The following is a 22,303-nucleotide window of genomic DNA, read 5'->3' on the forward strand; positions in this document are numbered from 1 at the left end:
TACTTCATTGATCGATTCGCATTATCGAAGCCACGTCATAGAATTCTGCAAGCGAGCACCACAAGCGCACGCACCGCTTGTTTACGTTTTCCTGACCATGTTTCCGGCTAAAAATACACAGCATCCTGCCGTTTGAGGCTGCTGCCATTGGCCGGCGCAAGCGCAGGAAGACTGGTAGGACTCCGCGGTTACGTTCCCCAATCCCCTCTCGCCCCCTCAAGCCCCTTACTCCGCCTGTTATATAGGAAAGTATCAAGTAAAGTCGGACTATATCGTGAAGCAGCAGAAAATAACCCTGAACGCTGGAAACACCAGACTTACGGCCAGTCGTGTTGTGCGTCTCACAGTGATAACTAGTGACATCAAACATGGTCCTGGATACAGAAGATTGGGTAGGTGTCTCATTTTAAAATAAGTTTCTTTAAGTTTTGAATTTAATAAAAAAATTAAAAAAAATTGAAAAACTTACGAGTCAGAACGCACGCACAAAGCATGCTGACGCTGTGGTGTTGATAGCTTAAAAGTAACAAAAAATGCCGCGTAACCACGAGTGAAAATACATACTCGCTCATGTACCATATATTGAGATTAAAAACAGTTGAAGACTATATTTATTCATCTTATACATTTGAAAGGTATAATAAACAATATGTAAGAAACAAGCAAAAAATACGAATAGGCAGAACAGAAAGTCTGGGCGGGAGCCGCCCAAACTTGATTACTTCCTAAATGGACATGATTTTACAGCAACGTTCATTCCATGCAACCAAACGGACTATGCCTTCTCTACAAATTTTGTAAAATTAAAGACTAAATATTTATCTTATTTCAAGTTTAATGCATGTAACTTTGATATATTTTTTTAATTTTGCTGAATTATAATTTTATTTACATTACGACGGTTAAAATTTATAAATAAACCATTTATGTCAGACCAATTGGCTGAAATTTGAAATACTTGTAACAATGATTAATAGAGAGAGAAAATTATCATAAATTTATTTGGAATTATACAATTCAAATTCAAATTATTATTATTAAGAGGGAGAAAAATATTATTTAACTTGTAAAAAACCTTTCATCCAACCTATTTTTTTATAAATTTTCGTAAATTCGAATGAGCAAATCCTGGATTGCGAAGCTGCGCAAGAGTTATGCGTTTGCTATTTTTGTTTGGATTGCGCATAAAATAAGTTTATAGCCGGTCGGTAATAAACTGTTATTACGGAATGGGCTTCCTCGAGACAGTAAAACAAAACAAAAACAACAATAATTACTTTTATTTATGATATAGTAAGGTCGGCAGGATCTTACTTATTTCAAGTTTTACCTTCAAAGGATTTCACAAATAAAAACGCATATAAGTCTAGCGATGTTATTATGGTATTACTGTTATACCAATAATAGTTTATGAAGTATGGTATGGTCAATGTTATATGAAAATAACTGTTTGGAAATTTGTTTCAGGCTGATGAGCTCCCTGCAGAACAGATTGCCGGTAAGACCCTTATTAATCAAATATTTCGCAAACATTTATTAAGATACATAGTTACATGAGTTTATCGATTCGCTTTTGCTTGTACATTGAAGAAATCTACGTATCCATTCTGATATACACGATGCAATATGGGTAAGATTCTTTTGAACTGTCAGAGGGTATATAGGAGTTGCTTCGTGAAAAACATTTCCCTATTCCAGGATTGTAATCCCTAGTGGACCCCGAGCTCCTCTGCAGAGAGGTGAGATGCAATCGTGGCTAAGGCCAGAAGATCATGATCTTCTCTTAGAAGACAATAATTCTTTAAAGAGTCGCGTGCCGGTATAGAGACGATGTAGAGTTGAGAACGATACAATCTTACTGACTGATCGACTATTTCACTTCCCTATATATTTAGTTGATCGATTAGGTAGGGATAAAAAAAAATAAACTATGATTTATTACTAACAGAATAACGAGTATTGGTGACCTAATATTTTTTGAGATAGCAAGATTATTTTGAAATAATGTTTAAACTTGTATCGTCATACTGAAGAAAGTTCAACATTCTTATCGTAAAGAAATCTGGTTATTAAAATAATACGCATAATAGTTTACTATAAGTATAACGGCTTTGTTGTAATGTTTGTAGATAAAAGTGACGAAAAAAAGCGCAAGCTCAGTCTTGGCATTGAGCCAAGTACACAATGGAGGTTGTCTTAAGTAATAAATTTACTGAAGGCGAGCCTTGGGTAATAAATTAATTCTTCCAAATTTTGCATGTGAGTTAATTAAGCGTACAAAAATAGCCTAAAATCAACTACAGAAGGCGTGGCCCCTGAAACATAAATATGCTATTCTTAGTCGTTGCGTCCGCCGTTACCCACAGTGATTTTTAATGTAAACGAACTTTTATTTATAACGAACCACTTTAGAAATATGTTGTAGTTCCTACCTATTTATAAATAATAAAATATAGCTGTATCTAGCCGCAGTGAAGTTATCGGCCAATATAAACAGTGTAGACAGACAATAAAACTCTGTTTAAAAAGTCGTTAATCATGATGAACGTTAATAGTTAGAGAGTAGATATACCTACTTGTACCAAGACACAAAAAGATCCATGAGTGACGAGCCGTGTTCGTGGAGACAGCGCCAATGACTTGTCAGTTGTCACTTGAGTGACGGCTGTTAACAAGGAAAATTGGATTTTCCGTGACAGAACTAGACAAAAAAAACGTAAAAAGGGTAGGGTTTAATATAACTCCTATAGCATGGTACATAGGTGAGATTTTAACACAATCTGCACAATATTCACGTTGAATTGTTTCTATATGGTGTTCAATTATATAAAAAAAACTTAACGATAAACGTAGTTAACTAGCTTTTAACTTAAGGTTTCTTCAAACTTTTACATAATGGTTAACTATAAGTATCTACCTTCGTCATTAGGCAAACGTTCATCATCCTTCAGGCGTTGTGTCCTTCCTACTTAGTTCCTGAAGATAAACTCGATACTCATATACTTACAATAATTTATTTGCAGATCTAATAGAATTTCCTAATTGGTCGTTTGCATAAAGTAGATAATATTGCCTACATTATGTAACGTTTCTTTTTGCAATTATAATCACAACAGATCCCTTTCAGAAATTATCTAGTTAATAATCGAGTGGAAGAAGCTTTCTGAGAAAAAGTTCAATGACAACTTCTCCAAAAGCTATTAATTATTCTTAGACAGGATCAAAAGAATCGTCATTTTATTGCGTCTATATGTTCACGAGTTTATGTATTTTAAATACAGTCAGAAAATTAAAAGGCTACGGTGATCGGTCAGTGCGGTCGCTAGGCTTGGATGGCCGCCAATGAAGCGTGGAAATCCGACAGCTAGCCAGTCATTGTTTAGACAATAACGCCCCATCTTTCCCAGAATTTCCCATATAGTGCCCTACTACTATACGTATAAATTTTGTTTTGTAGTTACAATTACTTTTGGTTAACACAGTGTTTGATATGAACTCTATTTGGATAAAGACTCTCATACGAGTATTTATCGTGCTCATTAAAACTCAATCCGTGCCGTGTGGTTCCCGGCACTATTACAAAAAAGAATAGGACCACTCCATCTCTTTCCCATGGATGTCGTAAAAGGCGACTAAGGGATAGGCTTATAAACTTAGGATTCCTCTTTTAGGCGATGGGCTAGCAACCTGTCACTATTTGAATCTCGGTTCTATCATTAAGCCAAATAGCTGAACGTGGCCATTCAGTCTTTTCAAGACTGTTGGCTCTGTCTACCCCGCAAGGGATATAGACGTGATCATATGTATGTATGTATGTAAAACTCAATCAGCGTACAATCTTTCACTATCCCGTTTGAATGTAGTCCTACCTCCTCGTACAATAGGATAGGGATGTAGCCCTTTTCGCTTGGTCAGACCAACGTGGTATTGACCGCCTTCAAGATCTTGCTCATAAGTATACCAATTAATATAATGGGCCTACTATTACACACTGTAGAATACTTTAAATACGTTATACTTTGCTCAACTCAAAATGTAGATACATAAACTCTTTCTGAGTTATTTTACAAACATAACCAATTCAAATATTTCTACCATTTTTTTAATTGATTTATTTAATCGTTACATCTAAGAAATCATTACTTACGCAATACATATTAATACCATTTACCAGAATTTAAGATAAATATACAAAATTTAATGCGACCACTGATTTATAAATATTATGTGGCGGGCAATGGCAGGAGAGATTTTAGAATATATTAATTGTCACATCGCCACCTACTCACATTTAAATAAAATCTAAACAGCTTCTATAAACTTTCATGTAAAACGTGCCTGGCATAGATGAGATATTTGCCAACCGGCTTAAATCATGCTTGCTCTGTGATAAACACTGGGAATACAAGCCAAAATGCTCGGAATATTGTTAAATAGAAGCTGGACAATTCATATTGCATGATTCACAGTTGTCCGAGTATTTATTGTTTACAATTCTACAATTTGCAACAATGGCATGAAGAACTTGTGAATATTACAAGGACTATACAATAAACATAGCCCAGAAAACTGTAACATTAACGCACCACTTGTAGCATTTTAAAAGGGTCTAATAATATTTATAAAATGTAAATAGGGCTTTTTAGTGCAACTTTCAATGGATATTTAGTTACGGGTGGACTTAAAACAAAACGTTTCAAATTTTATGTAAATAAGTTATTTCATCTTCTTTATACTCTTGCGTGACGTGACAAACAATTTTGCTTTCTTAAGGTATCGTTTTATTTTGGACCACCAGGTAATGGCGCATAACCTCCACCAAATTTTGTACACAAAGTATTGAGTATGACCGGGTTACAAAATATAAAAACCTCGTAGTTACCCACATACAATATCAAATAATGATAGCTGTCTTAAATACCTATCTGGATGGATTTATAATGGAATTGAGGTTCATAGTATTCAAGGATTCCAAATTAAAAGAAAAAAGAATAAAATACTACTATTATCTTTTCATATCAAATCTTTGTCCATCTACAATATAGAGCATTAAGTTTGGAACTCGTTACACTAGTTTTCTAGCATATAAACTAACTGGAGTGTGTAATAATGTGAAAATATAGTATCTTACGGAATAATTGCTGTAGTTTTATGGGCCATATTTCAGAGAATTATTGCAGAGAGGGGTTAATGGGGACAGCGGCGACGTCACTGTAGATCGCAAAACATTTAAAAATATTTCTATATGACATATTTATTCAGAATATCTGTTTCAATTGTGACGGATATACTTAAAAAGATAATCTGTGACATTTCTACCATAACTAATTGTGACTTTGCGCTCATTTCGAAAACGAATCTAGCTTTCCGTGGGCGGGTAATTAATAAACGGCTAAAATAAAAAAAAAAGCAATAAAACTCATGGAACTTTGAGACAACTGCCAAGACATCTTGATGATTAAAATTAACAACACGACGCCGCGGCAAAAATATATCGTGTTTTTCAAAGTATTTTGTTGCCAAAATATTGTGTAGCAGCTGCGTCCAGCCTGCGGCACAAGATGGTTTATCTCATGATAACTGTTTAAAAATGTAGTGTCTTTGAGATGCATATCGAATTGTTGAGAGTCTAATCGACGCTTTATCCTTGACTGAGATTGCGTCCAGTTCCAAAGTACGTCAGCAGTCTGTGAACTAAATAAAGACGGAAACGGAAACTGGTGAAATGTGCCACTCATTAGTCACGGCTCCGGCTACAACTTTACGTAAATTTTCTAACGTTCGAAGTAAAAAAAAGCATATATTTCTAATTTGACGAAAGATTTACATTTAATGTTATTGGTATTTAGCAAGAGCTGCATGTTTATATTTATTTCGTTACTGTCTAATATTAATATGTTAAAGCGTTAAATTATTTTACTTTTCCTACGTCAAATAAATTTATAACAAAAAATATATCATGATTTGCTACTTCAAATCACCTTGTTATCGTATTGTTATTTTGTTATGTTGTTATTATATTCACGTATCTTATAGTCACGTCTAGATCACTCGCGGGGAAGACATAGCCAACAGCCTAGATAGTGACAGGTTGCTAGCCCATCGCCTACAAGAAGAATCCCAAGTTTATTAGGTGTCCCTTAGTCGCTTTTTACGTTCGCCATGGGAAAGGTATATTTCTGTAGAATCGTACATTTATTTCATGTAAAATTACTTGATAAATAAATAAATGTAAAATTAATGAATGAATAACTTGGACAGTCTTATTTTTATTATGTACCTACTAGCTGAGGTAATCTCAGCTCATGATAACATTATTTTCATTGGTTAAACACGACCTACTACGAGTTTGAAGAAGGACACTGCGGACGCTAAATTTGCTCTGTCTCGACTTTAAAGTGTCGCAGTGATTGTTCGCTAGACTGTATGCTCATGAGGCTTAAACCTTATGTCTATGTTAAAAACAAACCTCTTTAACCTTAAATATAAGATACTAAAGAACGTATTTCCCATATTAGTGCTTATTACAATGGCGGAATTTAAAGATAATTGTAGATTAAGGTCACTTAATTCACACTTGTTCGACGTTTAGATTTTATAAAATGGGCCAACCACCCACGAAATACTGTTATGATAAATATCCCCTATCATTTCTAATTACTGTACTACTAATGTAGGGCAAATTGCCACAGTGTCGTTTGTTATCCAGGAGCATAAGTGGATGATTTATGTGATGCATAATGTTTGTAATCATCGCCATCATAAGTTATGTCTTGACAAAATACCTATAGCTCAAAATTCATGTAAAATTTGACCAGGAAAATGAAGACACGTTATATGATTACTTTTATGTTTTTCTGAGGCAATTCTGAGGAAAAGGTAGCTCTTAGTAACGACCACATGTTTCAAGTAGACAAAGTACAAAAATTACTTTGCAAAATTTGCGCAAATAACGGCAGATTTTCTGTCGTGATTATTTTAGCGGATCTAAGAATAGCATGACGAAATCTTACAGAATTGTGTTAAAGCATTATAATCTTGTGTTTATTTTGATTGTAAAAATGTTGGCCTATATACGAGCGATAGAACTGAGAGCGCCGAACGACGCCCCAGAGCACGATGCTGCAGCAAAAATAGCCCCGTTGCACAACTAATTCGTACTGCATCTCGGTGCATTGAACTGCTGTCCTAATCCTATTGCATCCCGACGAACGATCAGTGTGAGTCTTTTTATTGCCAGGGCAGGACATAAATTTCGACATCTGCAGTTTTTTAACATAATTGAGGAGAAAAAGGCATTTTCAACTGTCTCTGGTGATACGTCATGCATCCTTTCAACATCGAGGGTAGGGATCTGTAAATTAAATTAGACCGCTTCTTAGACTGGAAGAGTTTGAATTACGTAATCATAGTGTCTGGAGTTTATATCTACAGCAGCTGTAACTTGTTCCAGTGTTGCGCAAGGCTTTCGATGGCTTCGACCACAATCGCTCGGGCAGTATTCCTTGCGACTTCGTCGCTGACATCCTCAGGATGATGGGGCAGCCCTTCAACAAGAAGATCTTGGAGGAGCTCATTGAAGAAGTCGACGCTGATAGTAAGTATATAGTTTTATGCTAGAGTTTGGTTTGCATTTTTTGTAAATATGTACGTATACTTTAAATATTTTAAAATGCGTGATGTGCAGCAAGGCGAAAAATTAAAATTGGTTCAAACCTACCTATTGGTTCTACCTCGTCCATGTACCAATTACTATTTTCAAAGCTATGTACATAAGTTTGAATACTAACCGATGCTCTTACGGTGAGGGAAAATATCGTGAGGAAACCTGCACATTCAGGCAACTACATGGGTAACCATGGAACCAATACGAGTTAGGTTTACCTGCAAAAGGTTGTGGAGGTCAGATGGGACTGGCTTCGTGTAAAAACATGTCTCACCCAATCTAAGATCCATGGTCAAAAGCATTCCCAGGGCTCCTCTCAAGAGAGGAGAGAGTGCAACCGGAACTAACTAGCCAGGAGGAAATATACTTTAAATATTTTGTTAGCCATTACAGAATTCCTAAAAAAACCTAAAAGAAAAAATGCACTTAATATTTCTTAATATAGTACAAAATTTAGCGTTGACAAGTGAAACTTCATAATCCAATCGCAGACTAATTTTTTATTAGTCTTTTTTTCAACGTTTATAAAATTAACAATTTTCGTGTAAATGTCAATTAATAGTTTAAAATGTTGAAACTTTACAATAATTGATTTAGTTGGAATCACTAGGTAGGAAATAATTTCTTAAATCCCAAAACAGAACTAGAGCAGAAAGGATTAAAAAAAAATATATAGATACTACTACGAACGCACTTTCAATACAGAAAGAAATATTTTACTGCTGCTTTCGAGAAATCCGCACGAAATTCGTCCAATCTAATCGTGTGTAGAAAGATATTCTTCTAATAATAAATTTAATGTAATATTTCAGAGTCGGGCCGTCTCGAGTTCGGAGAGTTCGTTACCCTCGCCGCTAAGTTCATCGTGGAGGAAGACGCTGAAGCCATGCAGAAGGAACTTAGGGAGGCTTTTAGATTGTATGACAAAGAAGGTGAGATCATAGTTATTTCCTTTAGCCAATTACTGGCAAGGAATTCATATAGATTTTATACGCTGGCATCATTAAAAGTGATTTTAAACATTAAGTGATATTAAAAATCTATCTTTTGGTAATAAAGACATCATTGAATATAAAGAGACAATACTCTCTCTGCCTGTTCTTGTCGTAGAAGGTGATAAACAATTAGTGGATCAAAAGATTTGACACCAAACGACTCCTGTCTGACCTCCGTGACTCTACTGACAACCTTACCGCGGAAATATTCACTGGTTTCGCTTGATAAAAGTGATTATTCTAGTCTTTTGATATACAAAGGGGAAAGATAGAGTGATCCAATTCAAAATATTGAAAACCGCAACAAATATTGTCTTCCTTCACTTTTACATTCGTCTTTTTACCGAAAACCTGCCTACAGGCTACATCTGTCTTCTTGCTCGACTTTTCCATTCTCATTTTGCTTCATCCACAAAGGTTGTAGGTAAGATTGATCAATTATTGGCTTAGAGTAATCTTTACCGGACCTTTGACACATCACCTATTTGATCGAGGTACGTTCGTATTTGGCCATCCCCATTTACACTCGCCTTGTTGTTTTCTCTTTCAATGAGGGTTACAAGATCTAATCATTGTCATCAGGTAACGGTTACATTCCCACGTCGAGTCTGCGGGAGATCCTTAGGGAGTTGGACGAGCAGCTAACAGACGAGGAACTCGACGGCCTTATCCAGGAGATCGACACAGACGGCAGCGGCACGGTAGACTTTGATGGTAAGCATACATTTACTTCATAGTAATTTTTATAAAGCCTGTTTGGCGTTGTTGAGATCATGTCTCTAAACTACTGAAGATGATAATGATGACTTGATGAAAAACTAACTTTTCTGATTGGGCCTTTTATCTTTATTTGTAAGTTTATGCATTGGTGTCAAGATACACCTGCATGAATATTATGTATTTTTCCGTTACCCTAGAGCACCAACAGAGCTCCGTCACAAAACTGAAAGGCCTGTTGGCTAAACAGGTCTTTCAGTTTAACTTTCAGCTCTGCTAACTATAAGGAAATAGAGCTTCAGAGCGAGACAGGAAAATATTTTTTACATTATATACTCGTATGAAAGATAATGATAATACTGTGCTTATTAAATTTATATTCGTATTCATTTCAGAATTCATGGAAATGATGACAGGAGAATAAGCATCTATTTCTCTCTTCTTCTATATAAATCTATAATTTAAGGCATCTCTACACTTCGGTACTTCAACCTTTCGAATCTTGGGAACATTGGACGAGATCATCGTAACATTAAGCTGATGGAAGTGCATCAATTTCATCCGTAAAATAAAGTATTATGTATGTATTGTACAAAATAATATTTGTTCTTGTTTAATTGATGTGTGTGACTGCGTAATGTTTATACCTACTTATTAATAAATCTTTTATTCTACTATTGATGTTTAATTTTGGAATCAATCTCCCGTTAATTAATTTTCATTTAATTGATGCGGGCGATTGCCTAATTTTTTAATTTTAAATCTTACCAATATTTGATACTTAAGTAGTTTTCGCATAATGTTTAATACATTTACAAATTTAAAACATATGCAACTAAGTATGTTCTTTTTTAAAAGTAACAAAGTACTTTTCCTAGGTATTCTTTAAATAAACTGTTTAGTATATTTTTATGACTCTTAGATCTTGTTTCAAGATGAAGGTAATAAATACCCTGTTTTTAAACCGAGTGCCAAATTGTCCTAGATTTTTGATGACATAAAATTCACAAAAATTGGCCTCTAGCCAGTGACCAGCAGTTGGTCTTCTTGACATATCTTACTCTACGAATATGTCTTATTACATAAACCATCATTCAATATGCAATGTGTACAGCTTAGAAGATTACATTAAATATACAAACAGAGACATAGTACTATTTATGTATTTTTCTATAATTTTATCGGAAAGTGTGTAGTGTTTAGTTTAGGTGGAAGTAGTAATTCTTATCTCGAGGCATTACAATAAAACACAGTGAAACGATAAATCATGTTTTATTATGTAATTATTTGTTCATTGAATAGCTCATGTCTACTGTTCAGCTTGCAACATGCAAAAAAATATTAGGCCACTACATTCTTAGGCCAACTCGTTCAAAACTTTCTAGCGAAAAAGCTAAATATGCTCCTCATACCTTACTGACTATAATTTTATTCCAACAAATTCTTACGACACATGATGGTTTACCCATCTGTATAAAAATAATTATTTTAATATGGCATTTCCATTTAACTAAATATTAGCGTTTAGTAGATGTCCAATTAGTATGGCACCTCTAGGTTTATAAGAATGACATTCGAAAAATTACTCAATTTTATACCAGTTTTTGTCGTACATATGCAGTTAAAACGTACCACGAGTAGTGAAATTGTAAATTCTGTTAATTAAACTTAAAAATAAAATAGTTATCCACTTAAACTTCACAAATAATTTAAAAGCCTACATAAAACGTAGGCTCTGCTTAAAAGTAAAAACAAGAATGTAATTTAAATATTCATATTCAAAAGATATCTTCTAAAACGAGAGCATTTATAATTAGATGTCTCAGCGGCTTTCACGTGGAAAGCGAATAACACTAAAAATAAAATACACATACTGAATCATTTTAATGCGAGATGACAGTAAAATAATTTAATATACAGTGGTGAGCCGACGTTGGCATAAATAACTATAAAAATATAATAAATATAATAATAGGGCTAATAGGTATTTTATAAGTATGTATAGTTAAACAATCAGCTATTATGGTGAAGCAAAGCAAACATATTATCACAATTGTCCAATTTAGCCGTTTCCGGATGGCACTTCACACTTTATACTTCTGTACGTGAGAAAACGTCAATTTGTCATTTTAGCGTATTTATCAATCCTTAGTCATATCCTAAAACGTATCAGAACCATTTGCGTCTAAACTATACAATCGTCTTGTCAATCAATGTGAAATAAATATTTAAAATAAGTGTTAGCACGTTTAATATAAATATAATTAATAGGTACGCTTTAATAAATATGATACACATTAGATATATATTAAAAGAGATATATATATATATATATATATATATATATATATATATATATATATATATATATATATATATATATATAATTAAAATCAGTGGAATCATAATCAATTTATATTGAAACGTGACTGCTCCTAGCTTATATAATTTATTTAACATTTACAAAGTCAGAAATAAAATTCATTGGTAACGTATCTAAAATTAAACTTTACAGGAGTCTTCGATTAAAACAACTAAGTAAGTATAACTAAATTACAGAGTTACAGACGTCCGACAATTACGTTTTATGTACACATCATACATGTCACAATATTAATAGCTTCTTGGCTTCGAATAGCTAGAGTTATATAAGTATCTTTCCATCTGAACTACCTACGGTTGAGATCTCAATTTGAACTTTGTTTTACCAAACGTCTCCCAATCATCACTACCTATTCGAAACGTTTAGAGTTAAAATGTAATAATTAAAATATTGTTTATCACATTGATCGAAATAGGATCTGCCTGATGTCTGAACTAAAACCAGCTACAGATTATATTATTAAAGAGGTACCGCGTATGAAAGAATTACAAGCGAATGCAAGTATTCTTTAATAAAAAAAAACTGTTCATGGAATGCTTTACGTGTACTTACATAATAATACGAGTATATGGCGCTGGTCTCTACAAGGCAGAACTGAGATTAATGACCTTATTAAAATAATATATAATGTACTTCATTACTTAATTATTATAAGTAGTAGTATGAATACTGTTAAGTAGTTAGATCTTCTTTCCTAAAAAGCTGGTTTTTCATATCCAATACAAGTCACAAACGATCGATGTTTCTTGTATTTCTTTAATACAATCTGAAACAAAACAATTATGTTCTATTAACATCGGACTTTAAAAAAGTAGGTAGTTGTGTTCTATCGGTAACTTTTTTCAAAAATAACTGATTCTGTTTTTATTATTGGTATATACCAGGGTATATAATAAGGATTTGATCAGAATCTTCGAAGATACAACATGAAACTCTACATCAACAAATAAATTTAAATTAAATTTTAGTGAAACTTTTTATTTTACTTTAGATTGAAAATAAATGGAGTCGGTTTTAATGAATTTGCTTATGAATATACTCGTAGCTGTTTGCGTCGTATTTAAAAAAAAATATATCATTGTGAAATTGTGTAATATATAATAATAATAATTACCTGTCGTTAGCGACACTGGCGGGTTTGACTAGTAACAAGATGCCGCAATCATAATCAATGTAGTATAGGTGGCGGCGGGCGGGGGCGCGTGCTGTTCAGCTTGGGGATGGCGCTCAGCTCCGGCAGTTCAGCCTTATGCACGCTGGCGGCGCGCTCTAAGCCCCGACGCCCGGGTCGAAGCCAAGGCGGGGACTGCCCCGCACACCACGCCTCACTTGCCCAGTTGTGAGGCTCAGCACCCAACCTTCCACATTCACGCGCATACGCTCTATATGCAGCACAATGACATTTAGTGCCCGAGCAACCGCATGCATCTAATTCACACGCCTCCTTGTAATGGTGAGAATTCACTTTGGCACTGCAATCTGAGAACGATGGGTATCGATTAAATCCGCGGCACAAGCGACGCGCCTTTATTTGCTTCGACTGTCGACACCTAGACTGCCTACTCGGCCGCTTCTGCTGTCTTGTACACGCGTGCTTTCCACCGACGCGCCATGACGTCCCGAACCTCCAAGTGTCGTTCAATAATCTACCATCTCGACCACGCATATCATCTCTCGCCAAAGAATTGAAATTCCCACAAAGACCGCAGAGCTTCCCTCTGTACACACTTGATACAGTTACTTCCAGGAACCCATCTCCATCCCATAACATCTGTACACCGATATCAGTTTTAAGAAGAACAGACCCGTTGCTTCTGGTTATTTCTGCAACACCGTTCAGTTTGTGAGGTAGTGTCAGTCGGTGGCCATTGATTTTAATTCTCATCTTCTTTCCCATATTTATTCTAGTAGCTCCTATTCTAAGAGTGGCCGTGCGAGTCCATGAAGAGTGTAAAGTATTTCTAGCATCATTCGATATTCTAATAGAAAACGTATTGTTGTCACAATCTGATACTAGTTGGTACTTGCATGAACCCTGAAAACTATAGAACTTTCCGTCAAAAGTTTTATAGTGAGGGTCTCCAAAAACTGTGCAGATTCCTTCCGCGTCCACGCATTTTGGACAGCAGTGTTCTGGTAAGTGTTGCAGCTTTTGATCTGGTCGGCAATTTATAGTTGGACATCTCTCCATAGCGCACCTTGGTTCACCGTTGTGGCATTCACACGACTTGCAGGCGTCTAGTTGCCACGTTTCACCATCCTGAAAAAAAATAATGTAATCTTCTAAATAACTACCAAAATTATATTATTTATTAGTTGTTTGAATTTGTTCAATTAACCAGATACCAAACTATATAACTTCAGTAGGAACTATGGAAAACGATTTTAGATATTGTATGACGCTGCTTAACGATCATAAATAAGCATTTCATGAAATGATCTTTATTAATCCATTGGAATTTACCTGGTAAGTTACTCCACCAATAATACAGGCAGCTTTGGCTTCCTCAATGTACGGACACTCCGGACAGCACTTTCCAGGAGTGGGGGGTAATGCCTTGGCACCACAAGTTAACACTGGGCAGGTGTGACGCGAACACACAGCCGTTCCGTTCATGCAGGTACAGTCTGTGCACGGATCCACCCTGAATCTGCTGAGATGGGCACGGAATTCCCTTCCGATTATGCATGGCTTTGCGAATGTCATTCCTGAAACTGAAAAGAATAATTTATTTTAATTAAAATTCAATACGCACATAACACTATCTAACAAAAGTTTAGATTCATAAATTTTTCTCAAGTAAAAATTTTTGCGACTTAAAGTGCAAAGTAACTGAAAAGAAAGTAGGAAGGATGGAATCAAGGTCTTTTAAATACAGTAAGTAGATGTTAAATTACTTAAGTGAGTTAAGGTGAGTGAGCTATTAAATTCTTTATAAATAGTTATTGTTGAATGTTTAGAGATTAATGTTCCTTTATTGTTTTATTAGTGTTTTGTATCAGTGAGGACCTGTAATTGACTATTTGTTTCACATACGTGGCGCAATTTTTTGTAATCGATTGTTGGTTTTCCAAATAAATAAATAAACTTGCTGAATTTAAGTATAAAGAATAGCAGGAGAACAATTTTTCATTTTTTGCCATTTAGTGGTTTGCAAAACCAAGAAATATCAAATTGTAATTGACTGATAGAGAATGCCTTTTCGCATTAAGCTCACCTATTGTGCATTATTATTGGTGTAATGTTTTAATTTAAAAAAAATTAAGCCGCCTAGGTTCGAGCTCTTAAGAGTTACGTTGGTTACGACTTAGGCTTAAGACCGGGGATACACTCAGGTGATGATGGAAAGGAAGAATTATCGAACTTCTTATGTTAGCAAAAAGCCCCGAGAAAAAATTACATACAAAGTTACCTGCTTGGCAAATTTTTTTCTCAAGAGTAGTGTGGAAGCACTGTGAACAGCACTCCTCCTTAGGTTCGGAACAATTATCAAAACTTCCTACTTTAGTAAAATCTGGCGACGTGTAAATTACTTACTTGGCAAAATTTTATCAGCAGTAGGGTGCAAACACCGTGGACAGCACTCTCCTTTCGGAGTGGTCTGCTGACTGCGGTGGCACGGCAGTACGGGACACGCTCGCTTTGCGCAGGAGAGAGCGCCGCGCACGCAGCGGCATGACAAACAGGGTTCCTCGGGGATGCGCACGTCCCGGCCTTCCCAAACGCGCTGCCCGTTGATCACGCATTCTGAAATTTTTATTTAACTGTTATTTAACGAAGATCTAATTTTTAATTTAAGAGCTCTTGTCGGTGGAGTTATGACCGAAATAAAAATCCCAAGTTATATTTCTTTCCCTCAATCGACCTTTACAATCTTCTCGAGACGAGAAGCACAGCTGCTTCTCGTCTCGAGAAGATCGTCTGCACTATATTTTGATTTTATTTCACAAAAATATCTTAAATGTAGAACGGACAAGGAAGACATTCATTAAAAATGTGTGCAATAAAATGTCAATAATAACATAAAAATGAGGTTTGAGTTACTTTGTGACATGTTCAGCTGTAGTAGGCAGAATAAGAACTATCATTGGATATGCTCGGCAGGTAGTTAATTTAGTAACGCTTTATTAATGTTACAAGTTTATTAGGGTAAGTAACTCTACACATATATTAACATATATGCAAAAATTTCTTTGTTGATTAGTTTGAATTGGTATTTTAATAACTAAGTATGAGTGGATGAGATTTATTCATATAAAATGCCACTCGAACTTAGAGATAATTTTTTGTAACTCAACGAAAGAAATGCTGGCCACTCTCAACAACCATTACAATAAAAGGTTGAAACAAAGGAGCGGGCCATTGTTTGGCAAATCGGGATAAGGTTTGGCGGCGGCCGGCAAAGCTGTCCATAAATTAACGGGCTGGTCGATGAATCAATCAGAAGCTAATGAATGAGCGAGGCTGGCCGCACACGGAGCCTGAGGCGCCCACCTGTATGAAACCCCATGAACCAAAACACGAAAAGTTTAAAATTAAATATTAGGTAGTGAACAATGTATGGTTATAAGATTGACTTAACAGACATTTATTTTTTAGTTGATTTTTTCTGCTTACATCGTTATCACATTTTTCGATTACGTACCATTTGGGGATAAGTTTTATTCTCCAGTTAATAATGTAGATATACAACCATTGAATTGAATACTATGTAGATTGATAGCACCTTAAAGCTAAGACTCAATTTCTATTGGTGAAAATCCTAAATTTGAAAATTTAAAAATCATAATATTGCTACTGTAAAAATATGCCTATTCTGAACTTGTTTTTTTAGTTTAAATAAAAGAGTTCTTATTTTCCCAAGAAATATGTCGACAATAAAATCGAGCGTGTAGGTCTACCATCAATGCTTATCATGGATCTCGAGGTAATTACAAATCAGCCCTTTCTTAGAAATCGAGATCAATGACTACTGCTAGTTAATTCTTGTTGGCTGATCAGTATGTACTGCATCCGTAACAGCCAGTTACTGTTACCAACAACTGGTTCTTTTTGAAAGCATGGACAGTCAACCTCCGTTTATATATTTGAAATAAATATTCTTAAGAAAAATAAAATTAACAACAATAAATAAGTCTCTTTTTTTATTTCTTAAAATCGAGGTTGTGTTTTCAATAATGTCTATTTGACTTCTATTTCATCGTAAATCACAAATGAATGTAGAATAATGACTGTACGCTGAAGTAAGAATTAATTTATCTTATTTTAACTTATTACAAAAAAGAGAGCTTTTTTTAAACAGTACGATACAGATACGTCATCTTTCGTTTTCCGATATTTTGCGTTCCACTATAGATCTATAGTGATCCTGATCTAAAGAATCAAAACACTTCGTTTCACTGAATGCATTATACTAAATTGTATAGTCGTCGCGTCGTCTCGAAGTCGGTTCGTATGACCGCACATAATTGTGATGTGACAATGAAAACAGTCAAGTGTCTATCGTAAAACTACAGACAAGTACACAATGTAGGCTGTCCTTTTGTAGACAAACAATCAAGTATTCATAGCCGGTTCCAAACCATTTGTATATGAACGATGTGTTTGTAGCAGTGCCTACTAATATCATATCACTGATCATAGACAAGGTTATCGGAAAATTACTGTTAAAATATGGTAGCCTATTAAACTCACACTCTCTCCCAGTAGCTATTCCACACGGGTTACCTACTAGTTGCAATTCAAAGATAGATGTGTACCTTGTCTTTGGATGAAATATTTTTTTTATATTGCGGTCGATTACATATATGACCACAACAGAAACTTTTTGCAATTTTCCTTTTTTATCGTCTTCTACGTAATTTGCACTCGTCTTCTAAAAACGCCTAACAATAATATTTCATTTCGATGAGGCGAAATAAACAAAAGACAGGAATCGTGGCAAGTAGAATAGTGTACCTACTCTTGTCTCTATAGAGAAAGATGAGTGATTTTATGTACATATGTATGTAACATTTTGTTGAAATATGTTCCCAAATTTGGCTATCATGTCATAAGCAAGTTTTTATACAATATATTTAATGTAAACAGGCATGTTAAATTATAATAACTCACAGTTTCATTATGTAGATAACATTTTGAAGTAGGTACTGTACCTACTAATACGATTATTAAAGTGAGTAAGCTTGCAAGATATAATGATGAAACATGTTTCTTAAAACAATAAAAGTTTCCTACACCTATTAGTATTCTAAACACAGGTCACACGTACATGACTGGATAATTATTTCAATTTCTCAGGTCGTCGACGTAGGCATACCTAATAATAACGACGCACCTTTAAACAACACAAGAATAACAATGAGTATGATTTTTTATTCGTGTTACTTTTAACTGAGTCTCGGAGATGCAAAAATCTTATATTTAAAGTTGATAACAAAAGGCATATTTTATTTTTTTCGATTAATTATGTTATAATAATAAAAATTAACACCGTAAGCGAACCCCGGATGCTCCTCAAGGAGGAATAACCAGCGGGGCCAGCATTGCACGCGCGACGCCGTTTTTAATCGCGCGTTAAACAATTGCTGTATCGTTTTTTATTATGAACTGGACAGCGATAATGATATTATTACTCATATTAAGGTATAAATTCTAAATTATGACCTTTGAATTACCGTAGAGAGAATAGTCATTTCAATGACATATAATAATTTGAAGGTCAACTTGCAGACCTTTTTTATTTACAATCAAATTATTTTAGTTTTATTAACGGATGTAACTACATTCATCGAATCACATTGATAAATATTTTTATTAACTTATGTCATCATGCTTAATGTACCCATCTGTCATCAAAAACCCTAAGGTCCAAAGGATAAAATATTCCTATCTCGATAAGACAAAATCGTGAAGAAATAACAAGACGAAAGGGCAAAAAATCTAATGCACCGTTGGGATCGTAAAACAAATACAGGCACACCTCAGCGTTCCCGCGGCGAGTGGCCGGCGGCTGCTTTGACCGCGGACAAAAACCACCCGCCTCTACCTCTCTTAAGTAGGTTGTTAACTTTTTGATTTATGGTCAATAATAGAGACGCAACGCCATGGGAGACTCCACGACCACAAACACACTGTTTTAATGAACACCTTCGGACACAATAAAATCTTACTATATCAAGGCAAAATTGGATGCCTTTGTCGTTATTATCGCGAAATGCATCTTCTCGGGTGGTCCGGCCGGGCAAATGCAATCTCAAAAACCCATTTCCATTACTATGCACACACACAAAACATACAGCAATTTTCATTAAGTTAAACAATGGAAGAGAATTGTAATCAATACACGTCACACTTCATCAAGTGTTTTATGGTTGGTAAAAATCTTCACAAAGCTATTACTCCCTGGCGCCACCCTGAGACAAATATAGTAATACGAAGTTTAACTGCAGATTGCGTAAGTTTTGTACATAAATTACATTAGTTTCGGTGATCACAAAAATTACATATCTGACAATATTTACTGTAATATAAACATTAATGAGGCGTCTTTTCCAGTATTTTAGTCATCATCTATATCCGAGCGAGTTATAATGGTGGGGTACCATTGTCTGGAAAAGGGCTACTGCGCAACACGACTTGTGCGTTATGCCATTGTCACTGGCGGCATGTGGGCGCACCGGCCGACTTGCTTTTCCGAGCTGACACATGAAATATTGCTAACACGTCTTGAAGATTTGCAGGCACGCCATCTCGTAACTTCTGCCTAGGTAGTAAATGTTCAAATAAATCTAACATCTATTCAGTATTCCTTGTATTCCCCTGCAATAGGCACAATAGCAACAAAAAATAAATAAAAAAAAATAAACTAGACAATCAAACACCAATTTGAATTAGATGTTTTGTTGGGAAACAGCAGTTACAGGCTTCAACACCCTATTTGTTAAAGCCTAATCCCCGACTAATGATCAAATCAAAATGCCCGAAGTCGAGGATGAATCTCCCGATCTCGTGTAATTAATAAAATATGAACAACCAATAAAACGTTAGACAGGAATGCGTCGGCGGTGTACAAAAGCGATTTCCGAGTCATCTTGTAAATTACTATTATTTTGATATGGAATTAATAAACTTGTTAAGGTTTGGAAGCGGAGGTAAATTGCTTGGGGTTTTGGTTTTATTAAGTTCGCGTGGCGGCGTGTGTTTGTTTTTGTTCTGTTCGTGGAGGTTGTTTTTTGCCGCGGATGAGTCTGGGTGGGCGCTGCGCGAGACACCGCTGCGCCAGCGCCTGTGCCCGGCAATTATATTCGTTCAACAACGAACGAGGTAATGCGCCGCTGGGAAAATGCACCGTAAAATGTTTTGTGGATTCTTTTGACTCATTTTGTTTCTTCTCGTTGACTGATTTGTGACTCGGTGGATATAATCGGCAAGAGTAGGTAATTAAGTTAAGTGTTTGAGTGAATTGACAATTGAGCTTGAGCTTGTCGGTACCAATTTTAAAAAAGGTTCACGGAAGATTCTGTGTACTTACTTTTATTTAATAAAATTTAGATCCAAACTTAGCGAAACATTTGTTTTAACTTCGAATTTTACGAATGGTATAAATAGAACACAATCTTAAAAAAAGATTGTGTTCTATTTATACCATGCTAGATCGACTCCAGATTTAACTACCAATTTGAATTTGAACAAAACAAACGAAATAATGACGAGTATATACGGAAAAACGTGAAACGTATTTCCGTATATACTCGTATGCGTATTTCCGAATGCGAACAAACGACTTGCAATCAACATGACAAAATACATAAACAGGATAAAAGAATCTTACCATCACAGACAGGGCAGTTATAATGCGTGTGCCTCTGATGTTTGGGCCGGTCGCACGGCGCATAGCACTCCGGCTTCGAGATGGTGACGACGCCAGCTTCGCAGCGCAAGAGTCTGCCGTCCTCCCCCCACTCCGAGTGGGACGCGTGTTCAGTGCCGTTGTACCAGCAACCTTTGCAGCGGGCACAGCAGCCTTCCCGAGGCATCACAACTGCGCAGTCGTCCATGATGCCGCACTCTTCGACACCACTGCGACACTCTACGAAGCCGTTCTGAAAATGTTGAAATATACATATTATTGTAATATAAAACTCAAGTCAAAGTTAAGTTTAAACTATCTGTTTGAAGATAACGGACGATGGACGAAAATAATATGACAATCAGTCCTGTTGCAGCGCCACCTCTTAAAATCAAGATCTTACTTATTTTTCGTTCTCGTGGGAATTTTCGGGATGTCTTTTAGGGTTTTTGACCCTTCCCGAGAAAAATATTCAATTATATATTAAAATATACAAATATACAATTTCAGGCAAACAGTTTTATAAGCTCAGTAATTTTGACTGTACGTTACCATCGATAACATTGGACAATTAAATTATAAATGAGGAATCGGTATCCTGTACATTAAAATAATATTCTCAACAAAAACACCAGGAAATAATTTCGTACCAAAGCATATGAACGACGCTCCAATTTATTTGTATAAGGTAATTGTTTAGCCTTTAACGTTTAAGTTTTTATACCATTTTTTCCCTTTACCTTGTATTGTTTTACTGCGTCTTTATTTAGTATTTTAGCAACTAGTCGTTCATTCAAAGGTGTTGTTCCTATTACGAACTAATTACGTACTAATTTGGCCATTGTGTTTGTGCAATCAAGAGTGTCACATACATGTCTTCATGCCTTACGGGGTGGACAAAGCCTGGTGGTCACAATACTCGACGCAACGTTTAGTTAAATGGTTTAAAGATGGAATCGAGATAAATAATACTTTATAAAACAAAAGATGAATATAAATGTATAAAACATAGTTTAAATTATACATTGGTGTAGGTATACATGTCGGATACCAAAAGATCACAATGTTTGGTGTTAAAACGTTGATAAGTGTACAGATTTGTGCAAATATTGGCCAATTGTATTGATCATGTCTGCCAGGGATGCTAAACAGTTTGCATAGACACACACATAGTTCCTTTTACATTCTGTATTTCCTTATTATTCTCTTTACTTTTTTATTACTAACTAGCTTTCCCCCGCGACTCCGTCCGCGCGGATGTCGGTCTTCGCGTAGATGGTTTATTTCTCCATTTTATTTTCAGTCCGGTCAATTTAGACCAAAAAATAGGAATGAAGCTACGCTGAATTCTGCAGCAAGCTGCAGCTGCTGCTGCATGAAGCAAGCTGAAAATGAGTATAATTGTTTAAAACACAATCAAAAGCATTATTTCAAAATTCCCCATGATTCCGGTTTAAGGAAAAAAAATTACCCAAGGTCAAAGGTAAGAAAATGGGATTTTCACGATTTTCTTCAAAACGGTAAGTTTTATAGGAAAATTACCTCAGACATAGATTGTAGATCATAAAGATATCTATAAAAAGGAATCAATATTTTTTTTTCAATAAAGCTACCGTTTCTGAGATATAACGATGCAAAAAGTTGCAAGCGTCATAATATGCAAAAGCACGTCTCGTATATACTCTATGTA

At 35.4% G+C, this 22,303-nt stretch overlaps 2 protein-coding genes across 2 annotated transcripts in view; one reads left to right on the top strand and one right to left on the bottom strand.

Annotated features, from left to right (window-relative positions):
- The first annotated feature begins 248 nt into the window (after nt 1–248).
- LOC106131900 (troponin C) lies at nt 249–10,055 on the top strand. Its single transcript, XM_013331173.2, has 6 exons — nt 249–392; nt 1,468–1,498; nt 7,454–7,597; nt 8,479–8,598; nt 9,244–9,375; nt 9,774–10,055. The coding sequence occupies exons 1-6, from the start codon at nt 369–371 to the stop codon at nt 9,800–9,802; spliced, it is 480 nt and encodes a 159-aa protein (XP_013186627.1). The 5' UTR covers nt 249–368; the 3' UTR covers nt 9,803–10,055.
- A 579-nt stretch (nt 10,056–10,634) lies between these two features.
- The window catches only part of LOC106131916 (BMP-binding endothelial regulator protein), a 48,952-nt gene continuing 37,283 nt past the window's right edge, over nt 10,635–22,303 (bottom strand). Inside the window, exons 4-8 of the mRNA XM_013331193.2 lie at nt 20,596–20,866; nt 15,300–15,509; nt 14,226–14,476; nt 12,876–14,021; nt 10,635–12,527 (exon numbers count right to left, since the gene is read on the bottom strand). Coding sequence (XP_013186647.2) covers nt 12,930–14,021; nt 14,226–14,476; nt 15,300–15,509; nt 20,596–20,866 — 1,824 coding nt within the window. The 3' untranslated portion in view covers nt 10,635–12,527; nt 12,876–12,929. The remainder of the gene's footprint in view (nt 12,528–12,875; nt 14,022–14,225; nt 14,477–15,299; nt 15,510–20,595; nt 20,867–22,303) is intronic.

Source organism: Amyelois transitella, chromosome 5, assembly GCF_032362555.1.
Source record: "Amyelois transitella isolate CPQ chromosome 5, ilAmyTran1.1, whole genome shotgun sequence".
In the NCBI taxonomy this organism is placed as follows: Eukaryota; Metazoa; Arthropoda; class Insecta; order Lepidoptera; family Pyralidae; genus Amyelois; species Amyelois transitella.

Excerpts from the sequence above, each read along its gene's own strand:
- LOC106131900 (XM_013331173.2), top strand. The coding sequence starts at position 369 with ATGGTCCTGGATACAGAAGATTGG. Across the intron at positions 7,598-8,478 it reads TGAAGAAGTCGACGCTGATA|AGTCGGGCCGTCTCGAGTTC; the intron begins GTAAGTATATAG and ends GTAATATTTCAG. Across the intron at positions 8,599-9,243 it reads TAGATTGTATGACAAAGAAG|GTAACGGTTACATTCCCACG; the intron begins GTGAGATCATAG and ends CATTGTCATCAG.